Source organism: Vicugna pacos, chromosome 16 (genome assembly GCF_048564905.1).
Source record: "Vicugna pacos chromosome 16, VicPac4, whole genome shotgun sequence".
Lineage (NCBI taxonomy): Eukaryota > Metazoa > Chordata > Mammalia > Artiodactyla > Camelidae > Vicugna > Vicugna pacos.
In genome coordinates, this window is record NC_133002.1 from 884,215 (window position 1) to 905,423 (window position 21,209).

The 21,209-nt window shown below is 40.3% G+C and overlaps 1 protein-coding gene across 15 annotated transcripts in view; it reads left to right on the forward strand.

The window, feature by feature from the left end:
• Positions 1 to 21,209, forward strand: part of ANKFN1 (ankyrin repeat and fibronectin type III domain containing 1) — a 288,349-nt gene that overhangs the window by 173,216 nt on the left and 93,924 nt on the right. For all 15 annotated transcript variants that reach the window (XM_072940142.1, XM_072940138.1, XM_072940140.1 and 12 more), the window contains 2 exons: positions 4,138 to 4,332; positions 6,074 to 6,187. In XM_072940142.1, the coding sequence (XP_072796243.1) occupies positions 4,138 to 4,332; positions 6,074 to 6,187 (309 nt within the window). The remainder of the gene's footprint in view (positions 1 to 4,137; positions 4,333 to 6,073; positions 6,188 to 21,209) is intronic.

Here is a 21,209-nt window from a genome sequence, read left to right on the forward strand (position 1 = left end):
CTAAGTTGCAAGGTGGCGTATCATTAGCAATTGGCGAACGTATTTATTTTTTTAAGCAAGCCAAATTAAAATTAGTTGACATTTCACCCTCGATGTATTTTCAAAGCTTTACGCATTTATCAGCCAGACCCAAATTCACCAACTGCAGGGTAAGGGCAAAATTAAGAAATAGTAAGGCCAGTAAGTAATTGGCAATCAGTAGGTTAGATTCAGATGGTAAAGAAAATCCACTCCGCCTGATTATTATTTATCTCGGGATTTAAACAGTAACCGTAATTGTGTTCTTTGAACACCAAGTTCCTGCCCTTCCCCCACCCCCACCCCCACCCCGCAGTTAATTAGCTGGGCAGGTCTTATAACAAATACCCACTCAGAAACACTGGGTGGTAGAAATGCTGTTGATAATTAAACGCCACAATAGCATGGAGCCTAATTCAGGAGCCGCCAAGTGGTCTTGCCCCAGCCGGACTGCCCACCACACACTCACAAACCCTCTATTGTGCTGGCTGTGGCTGTGCAGAGGGATAGTTGCTTGGCTGGAGAAGGAATCAACTGTAGTAAGAGAGAAAAGACCAAACCTGGCAAACATATCCAGGAGTTCTGGACTCAAGGGGAAAATATCCAGAGGGTAGAAGTGAAAGGGGAATGGATCCAAGAATAAGAGATGTGGATGGACGGGAAAATCAATCATAAAGTAGACATTATTAGCCTTTCCAGTTTCTACGTCCAACCAACCAGAATGAGTTCACCCATCTTCTAACCAATAGAATCAGGCAACTGGAAAACTACAATGCATATATAAATAATAGGTTGATTTGCATTCCATTTGGATTTAGAGGAAGTTCACCGAGTTTTTTAAGGTTTTTAAGAAACTCTTGAATCATCATCCCACCTCCCTGGGTATCAGTTTCTTCATCTTTAAAAATAAGGGGCTTGAAAAGGTCCTCATTCTGGGGGGAGGGGAGACAAAAATAGGAATGGGGCTCCCAGAAAAATTTCCGAGGTGTCAAAAAGCCTAACCTATCACATCATTACTTAAGGCCACATAGCCTAATATAATTATTGTATTTACTGGCCTTCCCTTAAAATATTAACCCAGTTTGTTAGGTTTGATCAGCCAATACTGAACAGATACTTCTACTGGTTGTTTTAGAGGTCATTATTAATAGAGAGGAAAAATGATTACTTTAAGTCAGTTGGTTTGGTAGTCAATAAAGAAAATCTTTCAAAAGAGAGTATTTTATTAGACTACTAAAAAATCCATAGAATAAAAATAATAAAAGATTTGCTTCATGAAATGGTTTGAAACCACTGGCTCAGTTAGTGCTTCTCTCACTTGCTTCTGTTAGAAAAATTACCTCTAACAGAAGCAAGTTGAGTATACGTATTCCCAGGGGCACCTGGGGACTTAGCCTAGAAAGGAAAAAAAAGAGACATCTATGAAGTTTCTCTTATTTTTTTTAATCATCATTTTTTAGGAAAGTGTTCCATTCTTCGTCATGAAAGTGTTTGTTTCAACTTCTAAATAACGTGCTTTCACCACAATCTGCATGGAAATGTTGACGTATATATTCTGTGGCTTCAGAGATGCCCACTGCACCCCCTCAACACCATCACCATATTATGTTGCAGGTTAGGTATCTCGTTTTGAGAAGCACAGGGATCTAGATGACCTTGGAAAATGCCCTTGGCTGTAAAACTCTATGTATCTTCCTTGTCAGTCTATGAAGAGTTGAAATCCCTACATCTTGAAGATGTGGAATCCCTTTACCCCTAGAACGCAAATGGCATCAAGTCTGCAGCCTGGGAGTAAAGGGAAGTCTAGAAACAAAATGTGTTGTACTGGGAAAAGCGGGAGAAATTTCAGGGGGAGCCCAGCACAGCTCAAGAGAAGCTGTCCATCTGAAATGCCACCTGGAATTCACACCAGTAATAACTGTTGTGGATATAAAAATTAATAGGGGGGATTTCATAGTATTAGAAAAATTTATTTTTATAAATCATGTGTCTATCACCCAAGTGTTGACGCATGCATGCAATTCAAACATCAGGCGTACAATAAAAAGCTCACTGAATGACTTAGCAAGGACAATTCCCCCATTTTCTCCATAATTTGGAGTGGAAGAAGGGAGGGGGGAGTGGGTAGAGGGTGCAGTTACTGGGTCAATTAATCAACCTGAAAACTGTGACACAAACTCTGACGCCTAACCTGTGTCTAAAAATACACAAACGTATACGAATTTGTTTTAAACTGTCAATGCCTATATTTAGGGCCTTCCCAGCAAGGCTATAATGAGACTGTGTTTGAGGGCTTCAGTCACAGCAGACTCTACCATTAATCTGAAGTTAGTTAAATTAACAGCATTTAGTACTGACTTGTCAATCTCACTGCTCCAGGAAATTGCACCTTGAGGCTACTAATATTGCCAATTTTTCCACAGGAGTATGCGCCTGCGTGTGTGTGTGTGTGTGTATTTTTTTTCTCCAGAACCTCCGTGTTCATACACCATCCTTGCTTCCCTATATCCACAGCACTTACATTATCATTTATTCTGGCCTCCTTTAGCCTTCCCAGGGGATTCTGCCTAGTGTAGCTGCTCAGTGAAAGAGTTTTTTAGCTTTATATTTGTTTGTTTATTTTTCTGTCATGGCTCATGACTGAGGCTTTAAAAAAAAAAAAGAAGTGTGACAGTATTTAGAGTGCATGATTGACTGCTAAAACAACATTCATTAACCATGACAAATCTGCAGCAAAACACAGTCCTGAGTGTTCTAAACAGCAACTTTAAAAAGAAAGAAGAAAGAAAGTCAAGGAAAAAGATTCCACTAATTTTTCATGACCTCACCTATAAATACATTTAGACTGATGGTGAGCAGGGCGCAATCATCAATTAGTATTCATTTCCTGTAATTAATGCAAGCATGCCTATGAACACAACAGAATATGAATATATAACCACCTAATTTCCATTTCAAAATACACCTAGCAAATTTTCACTCGCATTATCTTCACAGTATTTTCCCTCTTAATTAGAAGAATGAAAGGGTTGGATTTCCTTCCCACCCACCGGGGGGAAATAGAGTTTTAGTCACAGAGAGAGTCAAACACATGTCGGCGACAGATGGGCAGAGCTTGCTTCTGATCTGTTTCGTTATTTGTGTGATCCTCTACGGCACGCACGTGCTGAGGCTGTCCTCACTTCTTTATCACTAACCAAGAAGTGACCCAGTGGCCACCCGGGCAGACTCCCAACCTGACACAAGAATGTGAGATATTCTATCACTGACACGAACGTTCACTCACACAAGGGCAGGTTGGGTAAACAACACGATGTGAATCAAATAAAGATGATCACCCTTTGACTTCGAGCAGAAATATCAAGCTTGACCACCTCTCTCGGTGAGAGGAGCTAGTATCATTACTTGCTCTCTGGGGCGCAGGCATCTCCAGAAACCGTCAAAGGTCAGACTGATCAAAGGTCAGTGTCTGATCACAGCCCAGCCGTCCAGCCATCAGAACTCATTAGCTCTACTGTGACAGCAATAGCGGAATCCTTTGTTAGCCATAAATAAATTGATTAACAACAACAAAATTACGACTAAGACACACATATGAAGATGTCTAGGAGCGGGGAAGAATATGACAAGAACAGAAAATCTGAATCAGGTTCTACCCAAAACAACAAAAAAAAAACAAACACACATCTTCAGCAGAATACAACTTGCCTCATGGATGACTCTTCTTAAGGCCTTCCTAGCTTTGCAGATCTTTTGCCCCAAGTGTTTGTCCCTCTGAAAATCATGGAAACAAACATGTGCAGAAGTGGTCCTCATACTAGTGGAATTCTGATTAACTGTTAACCCTAATTAACTGTCCTCCTCCTAGTGGAATTCTGATGAGCTGTTCTAAGCAGCTATTCAGGCCAGGGGCAATGGGAATGCCTTACATTGCTGGATTTACTATTTAATCCAGTGGTGTCACCAGTTGGACTTGCTCACAGTAAGATAGTTACTAATGAACAGAGATTCCACTTTCCCCAGGCATTGTTAAAAACCCATAGTCGATTCCCAGATAGCCTGCCAACGAAGCATCATTTCCCTGGAAAGGAAGGAGTCACCCCACTTCTTTCCTTTCAGTTGTCAGTCTGGAAAGCCGAGCCATGCACCTCCACACGCTGGTGCAGGAAGCCCAGGAGAGGGTGAGCGAGCTGTCTGCTCAGGTGGAGCATGAAGGATTCAGCCTGGACAACACAGAGAAAGAGAAGCAGCTGAAAGCTTGGGAGTGGAGGTACCGACTCTACAGACGCATGAAAACCGGCTTTGAACATGCCAGTGAGTACAAGCAGAGGCCTCGTGCATTGAACTAGACCAAACCTTGATCTGAGATAGCCAGGCCTCCTTTTCCTGGCTTTTTGCAACTCTACCAGGTCATGGATGGCCCTGGTCGGCCTATTTGGAGCAAGGGCTCTGGGAGGCTGTAAAAGGACCTTTTGTCTTGCGGGATTTTCTGGCTCCTCATGGGTTCTCCCACCACAGCCGTGAGGCTTCAGTGCTGCTGGCCCCTGTCCACCACGTCACGCTCATCTAGCACTTTCCACCCGCCGCACCCTGATACCTAACGACCTGCGTGCTCTGATGCTCTAAGTGGCTATATTTGCGGAGGTGGAGGTGGAAAGATGCTTCAAACTCAAGTTTAAGTTGTTTCCAGCTCTGCTGTCCGCAGCTTATATAAACTAAGCCTGGTTACTACAGGCAACAGCGGACAATCAACCCATTAACTATGCTTTTGTCTGTGCTTCCGTTCTCTTTACCAAGTCTCCTTGTTAGTTTAAGAAAAGCCTTGTTTCGAGATAATACTCGTTAGCACTGGAAGGTACTGTTTAGTGCTGCCCCTGATATACAGATTCCTATAAAATCCCAACACTTGTGAAATATTAAACTCTTACAACGAAGTGATCTTATTTAAACAACAATGACAACAACAAAACTAGACTTGAAAATTTCAGTATCAGTAAGGAAACGTCCAGTTCATTAGTTTGGGAATTACCCGTCTCTGCTCTGTGATATAAACAAACACCAAAAGCAGTGAAGTTCTTGTTTTCTGACCTCGTGTTGTATACAAAATGCCAAATCCAGGCCTGATCCTTTCTCTTGAAGCAAATAGCTGAAGCAGCATTAATGAAAACTCACTTTTAACATTAACCATCTCTTCAGCAATGCTGATACATGTTGGATTTTTTTTTAATAAAAGGCATTCAGCAATTTGTTTCAATAAATGCATTTACTGTTGTACCTCATTTAGGACAGATTAATACAAGAATCAGTCATATTTTTGGACTTGATGACATTTTAAAAAATTCTAATTGCAAAATCTCTTCTGGGTGTTAAAAAATTCCTAGAATAATCAGAAGTCCTTTAAAACATGAAGTTGGTGGACGTGACGTTTGTCCATGAATTCTTTCTTAGAAAACTCCTCCTTGATGTAATAGGAGGCTTTGTGAGAGCCAGGCGAGTTAGCACTTCATTCTGGGAACAGCCCAGAACTGGGCATCTGAAGCCACAGCCTTTCATCCTACCTGTGTCTTCAGTGTGTCCTTGAATCAGTAATTTGGCCTCTTTGGGCTGCGGTTTCCTCATCCTAACAGTGGGATACTGTTACTCATTCTTTCTACCCAACAGGGTTGCAAAAAGGCTCTACTGAAATGATTTACAGGGAAGTCCCTTATGAAATAGACCAGTCTCTCTCTACAAGGTCGGTTCCTGCTAACTCTTTGTGGCCTCCTCCCCACTGGTCCAAGCCCAAAAGTCCTATTGTGTTCCAAGACACTTCAGGAAGGCTTAACTGGTCTTACTTACCCCTTCAGAAGATGTTCTAATGCTCACATAAGACCACAATGGCAACAAATAAAGGCCATGGAGACTTCTGATGAAAATGTTCAAAAGCAAAAGCTATTAGGCTCTACAAACAAATGTTTCCAAAGTGTGCGTTTCAGGGTATCCTTTGAAGAGGCAGGCACATTGTTGGAAAAGGATTTGCTGTGTTAAGATCCTTGTGTTTTTCCTTCTGTCCCAGGAGCCCCCGAGGTGCCAACCAATGCCTGCCTCACGGTAACCAGCAGCACATCACTCACTGTCAGCTTTCAAGAGCCTCTGAGTGTCAACGCAGCTGTAGTAACCAGATACAAAGGTACTGGAACCCCAGACACTTTTTTCACTGCTCCTTCTTAAAAAACAATCTATTGTTTGGGGCTCAATTGTGCATTTCATATGTTTGTTTTTCCCGCTGATGGGATTTTTTTTATCCCATTTACATTTGAAGTTGAAATATTTCCATAGGCATTCACACACCCGGCACTAAGGCGACTGAGCATATGTCTCAGACTCAATATTAGTACTAGTATTCCATTCCCGTTCACAGAGGGCCTACCCTGGCGTAGCGTACGGTTAGGGGCGGGACTGAGTAGGGCACAGTAAAGAATCAGCCTGATTCGAGGGGCTGGGAGGCTGAGATATGGAACATAAATGGGGGGCGTGCAAACCAATAGCCATAATAGGTAAGGAGGGTTGAGAGTTAAAACAACGACAATGTTGGAGGTCAGAAAAGAAAGGGGGGTGGGTAAGTGATGGAATCAGAGAGGCCCCAGGGGAGCGGTGGCATTTGGGCCTGGCTTTCAAGGATGGCTGGGGTTCGAACCAGACGACACTGGGAGGTACGTGAACTCCAAGTGCAACAGGGAACAATGGACACAGGTGTAAAAGTGAGAGCAAAGAGAGGAGAGTGAGGGAGCTTGCAGTGGCTCCAGGGGAGGGCAGGGTTCTTGAGAAAGCACGGCGAAATGTACCATCAGAGAGTGAAACGAAGGTCTGGACGTAGGTGTGGAATAAGGCTTGCAGTCAAGATTAAAGAGATTGGGGTTTATCTGATGGACTCTGCAGACCACTGAACAAGACAGAAGCAGGGTCAGAGAGAGACCTGAAAATTTTAAGCGGCAACACTGTGTGATGTATTGGAAGAGATGTGGACATAGAATAAAGAAACGAATTAGGGAGCGGTTCAGGAGAGAGGCCATGACAGCTGGACCTGACAGCTACAGCAGCTCTGAGCAAGGAGAGAGAACACTCACAGGAGAAAGATTTCATGGAAAAGTTACGATGATAAAGCCAAGGCTTACAGAGCACCTGCGTGTGCGCCAGGCACTGTTGAAAGCCTTTATATGCATTAACTCTATTTATTCTTCACAACAACCCTATAAGGTAGATACTGTTGTGGTTCCCACTTTGCAGATGAAAAAAAACTTGAAGCAATGAAGTTAAGGACTTGCCTACAGACTCGTAGAAGAACCAGAAATACCACATTATGTTGACTCTTGAATGTGGTGGGCAAAAAAGAAAGAAATCTATTTTCCTGATTGATGAGGATATACAAAAGCACCCTGAACAGTCCTAAAACCTGATAGAACTCTCTACACTTACTGCAAGATGCCAGGCCACCACGCAGGCTTTCTCTGTTCAGGTCACTACTGAGCCTTGGGCCGCAAAAATGTCCAAGTAGCGTATGCCTTCCTTTCTCCTTCCTGGGGGCTGTTCCCAGGAGAACCTCTGCAAACATTACTCCACCCACATAGCTTTCTGAGGTACTTGGAATTTTCCAGATAACTCCACTGTGTTTGTAATATCATGAGTAAAATAGCTTTGAATTGGTTTTCACTTTGGGTTTTCTGTATCACTCTAAGAGAAGGTAGCCTGAAGCTACCAGCAACTGCAGCTAAATGAAGCCACCAAGAGTGGCCGCCCCCAGCCATCCTTTGATACAATTCTGGTACTTTCTCCTGGTTGCTGAGACTTCCTGAAATTCAGAGCAAATGTTTGCAGAGCAACATCAGACATGGGCAAGCCTCCTCACTTTCTCCCTCTCTCCAGCTCAGGGCTTTGATGAAGGGTTTCATCAGTGCTGCCCAACTTGACATTGTCTTCCTACGCTTGATGACTGAGCTATCAGGAGCTAATTTATCCAGACTGTCAGCTCTTTAATACTTGACCATCATGCCAGCAAATTCCATCGACATTCACACATTAGCACGCATCGTCTCAGGAGACTTGCGTTTGGGTGCTGTTGAAATGAAAGGTCACAAGTGGGTTCTCTTAGTGACTGGAGGGTCTTAATTAAGCATTATAAATAGAATTGTCTGTTGCATTGTGGAGAAGGCTTCCTTGTGTTAATTTTTAAGGTCGTAAATTGAGTTCTTAACCTGACCGCTCTCAAGGGTTATTTAAAACAGCTGCCAGCCTACTGTACCCTGAGACGGTAGGACAGTTTTTAAATCAGGGTTGAAGTAATTATGTAATTATGGAAATATTGGCAAAATTACCCTGAGACAAGGCTAATTATTTTGTTTGCGTTAAAAAAAGAAGAAACAGAAATCCACAGAATGAAACGGCAATTATCCAATTGGTTAGAGGGAAGGCTTAACCCTGCAGTATTTAGGGTTTGGCAAAAACATAACTGTTCTCCAGAATTTCTGGGTTCAGCAAAACCTCAAGCCTATTTTGACAACTGGATGTTTTCCCCCTTCATGCTTAAGCCAGTTCTTGAAAGAAAATCTGAATCCTTCTGTTTCTTCTTGTTTACACTCAACTCATCAACATGCTCCCCCCACCCCACCCAAAAGTTTGTTAATATCCAGAAACCTTTTTAAGAGCATCTCTTGATATGCCTTCTTCAGGCCCCCGGGGTCATGCACTTGGCCAATTGCCATCACAACTTGGAGATTAGAAGAGTCAATTTCAGCTTAAAACTCAGAAAACAGTTTTGTTCAGACACTCCCTGAACTTTTCTGCCTGCATCTTCTGTGGAAACAGGAAAACAGAGCTAAAAGAGCTGTGGTTTGTTTCCAGGTGTTCTCCTTGGATTCAAAGAGCACTTGCATCTTTTGGTCCCATCTCACCGATCTTCATAACTTACAGAGAAAAACTAGGGTTATTTCAGAGGCTTTGATCCTTTGGACAATTGCCAGAGCTTCATTCCACATTTTCTCCTGTCTTGGGTGACCTACCTGGAGCTCTCATTTGCAAAGAGTATGTCATTTCTCTGTAGTCTCAAAGCAGAAACACCTTTTCCACAGTGATCTTACTGCTCTTTGCAAGACTGGGAGCCGACAGGAGGGTGTCCTTTAACAGGTGCAGTGCAGCATCTGTTTTCCATCCTGAGGATGAATTATTTTCTGGCATTTTTTTTTAAAGCCTGCCTCAAAGTGATCACACCTTAAGAGTCTGCCAGTTACAAGCTGCTGCAGTAGTTGCTCCAGTATCTGTGAGCAGAACCCTGGTTTGGGTCGTGCCCTTCCCCGCCTTTCTTCCCACCTTGTTCCCTAACAGATTAGAGACCTCCACCCTACTTCCTCCCTGCACAGGTTTTAATAGAAAATTATTTCACTGCTCTTCATTGGATGGCATTTTAAAAAATAAGTTAAGGAGCATTTCACCTCACAGAGATTGCCAGGACCTTTCAGGAGCTGGTAGGGTATCTGCTTCTGCCAACCACCATCTCCAGTTTCTTTCTCAGCAGGAGAGGAAGCCAAAGAATTCTAGGGAGATATCTGGGGACACTGCAGCTTCTAGGAGGGAAAGTCCACCATTTGTACATTAAAACTCTCAGAGTTGATAATTTATAATGATAATGTGAGCTTGGTCATGACTTGATCACCTGGGCCATCTTTTCCTAAGACTTAAGAAAAACCTAACTTCACAGGGCTTGGGTACACACTGCTTAGTAATTTATGCTATTTTTACCCCTTCTATTATTTTTTTCCTCCTATACGTTGTAGTTGGAAAGATATTTGTCTAACAAGAAAAATGCATTTGCGTTAGAGAATATAATTACTTTCCATATTTAATTGAAGAATTAATCTGATCATAAGCATGAAGTAGCTGCCTTCATTACTAGATTGAAATGATATAATTCCACAAAACAAAAATATTTATAACTTCATTTAGCCTGTTTGGGCAGGAGTGAAGCCAAAAGTATGCAGACGAGAGCAACTAGGAGAGACAGGAGATACTACGTCCAGAGGATATGAAACTCAGTGGATTAACATTTTTTTGCGTGCAAGTGAAAATGCGGAAGTGAGTTGAGTGACTAAACGTATGATAAGTGTAAACAGCAGGTCCAGTGAGAGTGAGGAAATGCCAACACTACTCAAGAATCATTTCTTCTGACTGGCTACAGCCTTGACGTCCTAAGTCCTTCTCCCACCCTCCACTAGTTACAGAGCTGTCAGGATCCAGCCAGTTTACTCTCCGACCGTCCTGCAGACCATCCTGTAAATCAGATACGTTGGGAAGCATATCCTTTTTGCATTTTCTTCATTTAGAAAAAAACATTAAACCCTCAAACAACCCAGTACAGGGTTATGTAAAAGAAAATATCCAGGTTTCCCGTTTCCCCAAGGTCACATCTTTATCACCGTTAATCTCTGTTATGAATTTAACGTGTATCATTACAAATCCTTCCTTGAGGCACGTACACATATATGTATGTGCACACAGATGTATAGTTTTGTGTGCTCTAATATCATTTTATCTGTCTAATCCTACAGCTAGTTTTTTTCAGTTCAACAATATCTCATATACGTGATACACATCTTGCTATGTCAGTGTGTTTGGATCTCCATTCTTGTAAATGATTGTATAGTATTCCTGTTCCCTTAGATGGAGGTGCCCTAACATGCTTACATCTTCTCTCACCGATGGACATAGGTGGTTCAGTATTTTTTCCTATTATATAATGTATTGTATAATGTTATAATATTTTTATATAATGTATTGTATTATGTTGTAATCCTTGTATGTATCTCTTTTACCTGTGAGAATATTTTTTTTCTGGAGTGGAAAGGTTTGCATATCCACACACACTGTCTCGCTGATCTGCCTACAACTATGCTAAGCCCATACAGTAACCTCACAGTATATTTTAACACCTGGGAGGGCAGGTCCTCCCTGTGGTAATCTTTTTCAAAATGTCTCAGATATTTGCACGCATGTTCTCTTTCAAATGAATTTTAGAATTGGCTTGTCAAGTTTAATTTTTAAAATCTTATTGAAGGTACCATCATATTCCTAAATTAATGTGGAGAGACTTCCCATCCATGAAATGTCTTCCTAATCAAGTTGAGATTTACGTACTTAGGAAAGTTTAATGATTTTATTTATATCGGTCTTCTTTCCAGTAAAGTCTCGTGCTGGATATATTTTATAGTTTTGGGGACTATTCATAAGCGAACTCCTTTCAAAATATTCTCTCGTTAGCTATTGTGGGACAGTAGAGGAGCTATTTCTAATTTTTAAAAAATCTGTAGTTGGCTCCTTTACTAAACTCTCTTAGTAATAACTTTTTTTTTTCAGGAGATTGTCTTGCATCTCATGAATTTTTTATATCATCTTCAAGAAAGGATCATTTTGTCCCTTCCTTTCTAACACTTTTCATTCTGTTTCAGATCCCAGTTCATTAACTAGATAGAGTCGATGTGAATTCTGGTTCCCACTACATTGTGTATAGTGCCTGGGGTAGCAGATATTCTTCTCTTGTACTTGCTTTTGTCAACATAATTCACCATGAAGTATGATGTCTACTGTAAGTTTCTGGTAGATGCCTTTTACCAAATTAAGGAACTTTCATTTAGATTGTGATGATTGATGCAGCCAGTGTTGAACACAATTTGCAAACCTCCTCTTCGATTAGAACCCCTTGAATACCTTGAAGGCCATGTATTTGTGTCCCTTCTTTTAGAATTGTTGAAGATTTGTCTATTTTACTGGTTTGTTTGAAGAATTAACTTTTTTGATTCATAAGATCTATTTCTTGCTTACTTTCTATTTGATTAATTTCTGGCTTTAGCTTTGCCAACCTCTACTGCCTTCTGTGGGTTTATGTTTTTTTTTCTTTCCTACTTTTGTTTTTTATTTGAAAACTTAATTTACTCTTTTCTTTATTTTTCTTATTTTCTAATTTGTGGATTTTATGGCTATAATAATTTTTACCCTGACTACTGTTTTGTCCATATCCCAAAAGTTTAAAACCTGTTGCTATAATAATCACTTATTTATAAATAATTTGTAGTTTGTTTCATTCCCACCCTAGCCAGTTTTCAGAGGAGTCATCTTAAACTTCTAACTATCCATATCCATATTTTTTGCTATATTTTTACTGTTAATTTCTAGTTCTTTTATTCAATAAGAAAAATTGTACATGTGCTATATCCTGTTGATTTTTTAAATAATCCTTCCTTGTGGCTAACCAGTAAATCCAATAAGTACCATACTTGGTGTTTGAAAAGAATGTGTTAACTCCATTGGGTATAAAGCGTGAACATGTGTATGTTGTTTAAATCCCTGCTGTTTTCTGAAGTATTTGTCCCTTTGATCTTTGATCTCCGAGAAGCTGCTTTATTTGTCTTGCTTAATGCTGTTTGCCTCAGTTTCCATTTGTAATTAGCATTGCTTTCTATGCTTCCATTTGCCTGCTGTCTTTTCTGTCTTTTTTATTTTCATCCTTTCCATGCATTTGCAATCCATTTGTCTCTTGTAAGAAGTGTATAGTTAAATTTTCCTTACTCAGCCTGAGAGTCTCTTTGTGTACACCATTTATTTATTTATTTATTTATTTATTTATTTATTTATTTATTGTCCAAGGTGATATAAGAATGGGATTTAAAAAACCAATTTGTACTGAAAGGCTTATTTATAATGAAAAAACAACCTTAATTGGCTCCATCATTCACATCCTTCTTTCTCTCGCAGCCAGCCACTTTTAACTTCTTAACTTTTAACTTTACTTCTCATAGTTACCCATCTACTTTAATTAATATGCTTCTATGGCTATTTTTTGATTTATCAATTGCAGGTCTTACGTATGTCATTAGAACTATAACAGAAATGAATTTAACTCTCTCATAACTCCACACCCATCTACACTTTCCTATTCTCTGAACATACTTGTATTTCCATTTTTAGTTAAGTCAATTATGTTTACACTATTATGAGCATTAAGTTTTTGACACTGCAGAGTCAAGTAGTGTACGATGGTTATATTTCCTTTCCTAAGTATTTTTCTCAAACCTCTAATTATCTTTTTCTCTTTCCTGCCCCACTTGCCATTATCATATTCAAAGTTCATTTCAAATGATCCCTTCACACTGATTTTCCCAAGACTAGTACTCACTTTCCCTCTTAGAATACTCTCTGCTCATGTTCCACTGTGTAATGCTGCATAATAAAAATGCATTAGGTCTCCTTTAGGGAAATGCTCATTAAAACTACAATGAAATATTACTACATGCCTCTCACAGTAGCAAAAACTTTTAAATAGTGACAGCACCAAATGGCCAGGACGCGGAGATGTCAGATCACTTATACGTTGCTGGTGGAAATGTAAAATGATACAGGCACTCTCAAAAGCAGTTTGGCAATTTCTTAAAAAACTAAACATGCAACTACCACACATCCTACCAATTGCACTACTGGACATTCATTCCAGAAAAAAATGAAAATTTTGTGTTTGTATGAAAACCTGTACACAGATGTTTATAGCAACTTTGTTTTAATAGACCCAAACTAGAAACAACTCAGATGTCCCTCAAAAGGCGACTGGTTAAACAAACTGTAGTACATTCATACCTGGAATACTATTCAACAATAAAGAGTTACAATTTTTTTTTAAATTGAAGTATAGTCAGTTTATAATGTTGTGTCAATTTCTAGTGTATAGCATAATGTTTCAGTCATACATATACATACATATAATCCTTTCATATTCTTTTTCATTATAGGTTACTGCATGATATTGAATATAGTTCCCTATGCTATATAGTATGAACTTGTTTTTTTATCTATTTTTATACAGTAGTTAGTATATGTGAATCTCAAATTCCCAGTTTATCCCTTCCCACCCCATAGCCCCCTGGTAACCGTAAGTTTGTTTTCTGTGTCTGAGTCTGTTTCTGTTTTGTGTATAAGTTCATTTGTCTGTTTTTTAGATTCTACCATGTGGTATTTTTCTTTCTCTTTCTGGTTTACTTCACTTAGAATGACAATCTCCAGTTCCATCCATGTTGCTAGAAATGGCATTATGTTACTATTTTTTATGGCTGCGTAGTATTCTATTGTGTAAATATACCACCACTTCTTTATCCAGTCATCTGTCAGTGGACATTAAGGTTGTTTCTATGTCTTGGCTGTTGTAAATAGGGCTTTTATGAAGATTGGGTGCATGTATCTTTTCAAATTAAAATTCGCTTTGGGTATATGCCCAGGAGTGGGTTTGCTGGGTTATATGGTAAGTCTGTTTTTAGTCTTTTGAGGAATCTCCATACTGATTTCCATAATGGCTGCACCAAACTACATTTCCACAAGCAGTGTAGGAGGATAAAAGAACAAATTATTGATACACACAACAACCGGGATGAATCTCCAGAGAATTATGCTGAGTGAAAAAGCCAATCCAGAAAAGCTACACAGTGTATTATTGCATTTATATAACACTCTTGAAATAACAAAATTATAGAAATAAAGAACAGATTAGTGGTTGCTAGGCATTAAGGAGGAAATGAGGAGGGGATAAATGGATATGCATGGCTCACGTTTTTGTTTTCCAGCTAATGAATATATATAGTTTTAAATACCTTGTTTACCTTTGAAGAGATCTTGAAGAGAGAAGAAAGTTGGGCAGGCATGTGTCAGTTTGGCATCTTGATCCAATCTCTTCTCCAAGTCACTTCTCTTTCTTACCCAGACTGTCTGCTCAGTAAATACAACCTAATAATACTAACATTAGCCTAAGCCAGCCCACTTATGAAACCATATCTGCTATGTCAAAAAAATTATGAAATCTAGGTAAGGACAAACATGAAACTGGGTTTTTATATCAGCTGGTGAAGGATTATTCCTGACACTAATGTCTTCTTCCTGTTATATTTGGAAAAATCATATATCCAGATAGGTATACGGAGTTTGGGAAATAATGTCTTTTCTCTAAGGTATGAGGAGTTCCTTGAAGGCAGAAATCTTGTCTTTTTCATTTTTCCCTTCACCTCCTACGTTCCAGTTAGCATTGGCCTTCTTTCTGTTCTTAAACCATATCCCCCACCACAGGTCCTTTGCACATGATGATCCCTTTGCCTGGAGCACTGCCTCTCCATTCCCTGCCCACTGATAGTTCAGGTCTCTATTAAGAGTCATTTCTTCAGAGAAACATTTTCTAGTGTTTAATATAAATCAGGCCTATTACAAGTTCTATCATGTCTTTTACCTTTTATTCAAAGTAATACTCACAGCTTGCAAACATCTCTTTATTTCAGTGGCCTATTTTTAAGTTGAAGTAGGTTTGTTTCTTACAGAGCTTATTACAGTTTTTAATACCTAATATATGTATAATGTTATTTCCCAAATTTCATTTGACCATGATTGGATGTTTCATGGGAATAATGTTTCACAGAACCCTGAGAGTATTTAGAACAGGAATTCTCAAACTAAGCTGCACAGTAGTATCAGGATGTCTGCCAGGAGCCCTTTCCAAGACCAGTCAAATCTGAGTCTTTGCAGGATGAGGACCCAAGCATAGATATTTTTCAAGAGCTGTAAGATGATTCTAATATGCAGCTGGGTTGTTAACGTGTGGTCATGTCTTTAATACGTGTCCCTCCAATCAGACTTTAAGCCTCACATGAGCAGGGACTTTCTGTTCATCCCTGTGTCCTAAAACTTGGCATGGGGCCCCACATTTATGTGGTAGGTACTCAATTAATTCCTAGTGAGTCACAATGAGCATAATAACACAGTCCCCTTGTTTATGGGGCTTAGAGGTTAGTGGGGAAAATAAAGCTCAGCCACATAAGAATTCATTTCACAGTATAAGGAAACTAGGGCCTGTCACTGACCAAAGTGTTGAGGCTGGAGTTTCTGACTGGCTTTGTCCAATCCCTCTTTTATTGAGCCTCACCTCTCATCCTCCCCCTTTATAAGGAGTTTACCGTTCTCTTCTCAGACCCCCTCCCCTTGCCTTCAGTTTCATTCTTCTGTACTGTGCTGCCTCCCCCAAGCTCACTGTCTTCAACACACTTGCCACTGGAAAGTTTCTGCAAAGGTGATCACGTCGGTGCTCAGCTAAGAGCGACTTCTTTCTCCCTCCTCCCCCTCCCCCACCCCTCCAGAACTTTGGAGCTACAAAGCCTCTTGGCGGAGAGGGAGGCCCACCAGGCAGCTCTTTATTGCTTTGCAACTGTGAGATTCCTCCCCACACTTCCTCCTGGGGACAAGTCAGCCTGCCAATCAAGATTTACCAGTGGAGCAGTGCACAGTGACGTGCCAAGCCCCCCTCTCCCTCTCAGCCAGCCCCATCACCACCTCAGTCCACCGTACCCACCCCTGCAGTGAACAGACTATCCCTGGCCCCCTGGGAGCCTGGCAGTGGCTGAGCCCAAACGCCACAAGAGCTGGTGACTTTCCAGTGGCCACAGAGGCCAGTTTCTACTCAAGGCGCAGCTCAGTCCCTGCCTGCCCAGCGGGGCACACAGCTGGCACTGCTGTGATGAGCCAGTTTCTGAGCCACCTTCTCCCCATGGAGATTTTCTCTTGATTCCTTTTTGGCCAGACCCCTTTGCAGCATTATGGTTTGTCAATAGCCCGCGACTGCTTTCTAGAATTTCTCTCCAGGAGAAAGTGTGTTTTTCTAAGAAATAGGTGTTCTAGCCTGAAGCCTAATTTCATGTGAGGGCTCAAAAATGAAACAAAAATAATCACCCTCAAGTCTGGAAGCTGAGGGGCCTCTCCACGCCATGAAGAGTGCTTCCCTTTGGGAGGTGGGCGGCAAGGGTGGTTCTTTGTGCTTCTTAACAAAAATTTTTCCAATTATTAAAATCATGTAAGCTCCTTGGATCAGCCAGGGTCCCAGTAGAAAACAGAAGCACACTCAGCTTGAAGACTGAAGACATTTTAATGGAGGGATTATTTACAGAGGTGAACAGGGTTTGTAAGTGAACAAGGGACAGTGAAGCACACAGGACTAGTAACACTGGGAGGCTGTTGTCACCCCTGCTCCTGAAGGACGAAGGGGGGACACCAGCCAGGAGTTGCTGCGTGAAAGGACGCACTCACCACCAGAGACACCAGATGAGCCCAACTAGAACCCGAGGGGCAAGAGGCCCTGGGCGATGTGTCCAGAGAGGTCAGCCTCCAGGGAGACACACAGCAGCACAGTAAAGTTTAAAAAAATTTGTTCCAGGATGAAAAGAGTAGAGTGACAAAAAGGGAAAACAGCATAATAATTATAGAACATTGCAAAGAGCAGACATTTTAAATGAAGAAACAAATCACTCACCCTTAATCCCACATCACAAAGAAATCTACCCCTTAAAGGAATGTCCAGTATTTCCTGACATATGCATTAAATTGAGATCATCTAGTTAATACTAATGGTGAGCATTTGTCAAGCCATGTGCCAGGCACTGGGTCAAGGCTTTAAAGCCATTCTTGCTTCTTCTAAACCTCACATAGCCCTACGGAGCAGGTACAATTATTATCCTCTCCTCATGAGGGGAACCTAAGACAAAGAGAACTTGCTGCCATGCCAGAGTCCAGTTTATCCTCAGTCATTGATCCCAGAGCCTCTAGTCTTAATGACTGTACCTTCCTGCCTCCTTTTCCACTTCACATCCCATGTCATGCCTCTTGCCTTGAAGCACTGGTTTAATCCATACTCAGCATTACAGGGACTGTGTCAATATACTTTCTCAATTGTTGGCATTTCAGGCTGCTTCTAATTATCTCACTAGTATAAATGAACATCTCTGTATTTAGAGTTTTTTCCTGCATTTGGGAATATTTCTTTAAAGGAGAGTTCTACTAGTTTTTCCTCCATTTTAAAATCAGCCTTGATTTTTCTATCATTTCCGCGTCACACAGTTGTAAATAGCTAAATGTGGATGTGGGAAGTAATATTAAAACTCTCCTATTCTCCCCTCCCCTCCACTCCACTCCAAAGAAAAGAGAAAGGAAATTAAGAGAAGTGAGGGGAAGCATAATGAGTCAAGGAGCTCTAATTTAACAAGAAATGGCATTCAAACAAATTGAAGATCTGTCACCCCTGCCTAATCCCACTGCGCCACGTGGTAAATGGGAACACGTTCAAGAATAATGGACGCAGGGCACACAGGAACTGTAGCATACACGTTAGCCAAATACATGGAGTTACATCTCTTCTCATCAGCCATTTCCACTTCTGATTAAGTCTGTGCTTAGGACTACACCAATGGAGAGAAACAATTCATTAAGAGAACTTAGGTCAAACTGTTGACTGCCAAACAGCTGTCCACTGACAAAGGAAGGGTTTAGGGTATTCTACCAAGTGCTTTAAATTCTAAAAACGTGCACTTGGTTTAGGGACGTCCATCCCACTCTTCAGTACAATAGTTGATGAGCCACTCAGGAAAATGAGACAAACTGTTGTCTAAAAACTACCTGGCCTTCTTGACAAGTGTTTGTCAAAATCTTGATTTGTCTGTTCTATACAGTGTGCTGATTTTGGCGTGGTGTAACTTAGGTCAAGGTAACACACACTCCTGGGGGCCCGTGGTCCCTGAAGGATGGCATCCTTGCAGACTTTGGAGGAAAGCATGAGTCTGCTCTAGGAGACCATCCTTTATATAGTAGAAAGTCAGGAGGCTGCTGCTCTAGTCCTGGTTCTGCTCCAGCTAGCTGGGTGACATCCCGGGGTGAGCCATGTCTCCTCTTTGAGCCACAGTTCTGCCCTGAAGAAATAAGGGAATAAGACTAGATCAGTGGTTTTCAAACAGACCCATGGAATCTTAGGTCTCCACAGAGATGCCTCAAGGACAGCATGACAGAGCAGGACTGGGGTGGGGGTAGACCAGCGGGAGGTTTCCCAGACTCGACAGTCTAAATTATCGTCATGCTGTTACATTCTTTCAGAGAACCGTGTAAGTTTCCCAGTTTGTAATTATGCCTTTATCCATATAGTATTTCCTCGATATCTGTTTCTCTTTCTGGACTGTATTCTCCCTGAAGGCAAGGACTCTGCTTATTTAGTTCGCCATGATCAGCCCAATGACAAGCACAGTGCTTGGCACATGGTACATGATTATTTGTTGAGTGAATGAATGAATGAATTCACACTTGCCATTTCTGGCCCTGGAGATGCTTATAAACATGGAGATATAATATTTGATTTTCCTCCTTCTCTTCATTAGTAAACCAAGGGGAAACAACTCTCTCTGAGTTCTGACTTGACCCTGACTTCTTAGAAACCATACGACCTTTGGCACAGAGATCACAGCTTCCCTAAGCTTCAGTTTCCCTTTTTTCATGAAATGAACAGGATAGTCTTGCTCTCTTAGGTCTCCTCACACCCTTAATTAACATTCTGTGATGTTCATGATTTTGTCCCTTCCTCAATGCAAAAAGGTTTAGATAGAGCTGACAATCCTGCATGGACTCAGACCTCAATAGCATAGAGTTAATCAATGGGAACAAACAAGCTCTCTGGTGGGAAGAGATATTTGGAGACTATCTGAACTATTCTGAGAGGTATAACTATGAACAGGCAAAGACAGAACCAAGAGAAAAGCCATCCCTCTGCCACCTGCTAGCTTTTTGTTTGTGACCTTGGGCCAACGTTTCATCTTCTCTGGGCGTTAGTTTCTTCATGTATAAAATAGGAACAGAAGCATCTCTCTCAGCTGCCCCATGTGATGTCATAAGAATCAAAACAAATGAAATGGGGGGAGGGTGTAGCTCAGTGGTAGAGCACATGCTTAGCATGCATGAGGCCATGGATTCAATCCCCAGGACCTCTGTTAAACAATCAAACAAAAATAATAAATAAGTAAACCTAGTTACCTCCCCACTTCCCCCCCAAAAAACAAATGAAGTAATGTAAGCAAAAATGTTTTGTAAATTATATCGTGCTATAGATACTTAAGATGATGTTGGCATTATTATTATTAGGTTAACCAAAAGGTCATGGTGTTAACATATTATAAAGCCAAAATAACTAAACAGTGCAATAATGGTACATAATAAGCCAATGGATTAGAAGGGAAAATCCATTAGTAGCTCTAAATGCAGGAATTTAGTATAAGATAAAAGTGGTATCACACATCAGTGGGAAAGGATGTACAATTCAATAAGAGGGCTACTGGATAAAAAAAATAATATGAAATTGGATTCATGTCTCACAGTTTAATTCCAGGATAAATTATTAAAAAAAAAAGCAGAGATTTCAATGTAAAACTAAAATCATAAAAGTTCTCAAAGAAAACACAAGAGAAATCCTTTACAACTAAAACAGGAAAGGCCTTTTATAACCATGAGTCAAAATCTAGAATACGTTTAACCTCATTAAAAAATATCTTCAGCAGAACGAACTATATAAGCAACATTAAAAAGATGCAATTTCATGCAGTGGGCATAAGCTCATTTTTCTAACATCCAGAGAGATTTTGAAATCTATAAGAAAAAATAAGGGAAAGATGGTTCATAGAGAACAAAATACAAATAGCTCTGAAGCATATAAAAAGAAGTTCAGGTTCTCTCATTATAAAAGAAATGGAATTTAAAACTAACCCGAGATATCACTTTTCACTTTTCAGAATGGCAAAAATCCAAAAGTTTTAATATACACACTGTAGATTAGGCTGTAGGAAATAGTCACTCTCATATAATGAAGATGGAAGAGTAAATTTTTGTGACCCTCATGGAGGGCAGCTTAGCAAGATCAATCAAAATTACAAATGCAAATAACTTTTAACCTAGTAATCCTTATTAGGGGTATTTATCCTGCAGGAACACTCAGAGATGTATAAAATGAAATATGTACAATGTTATTCATAACATTCTAAGAGTACAAAAGAGTAAATTGCATCACATACAGTTTATAAGAGTAAAATAAAGAATATCTATCAATAGAGAACCAGTTAAATAAATTACCATGCAAAGCAGCTATAAAAAAGCATGTGGAAATCATTATGTATTGATATGGAAAAGATCTCCAAAATAAGTTAAGTTTTAAAAAAAGTTTAAAAGAGTATATATAATATGCTATCTTTTGTGTAAAACAGGGGTGGGGTGGGGGATCTATATTCCTATTTGCTTGAGGATACATGAAGAAATTCTGGAAAGATACCTGAGACTCTAAGAACAGT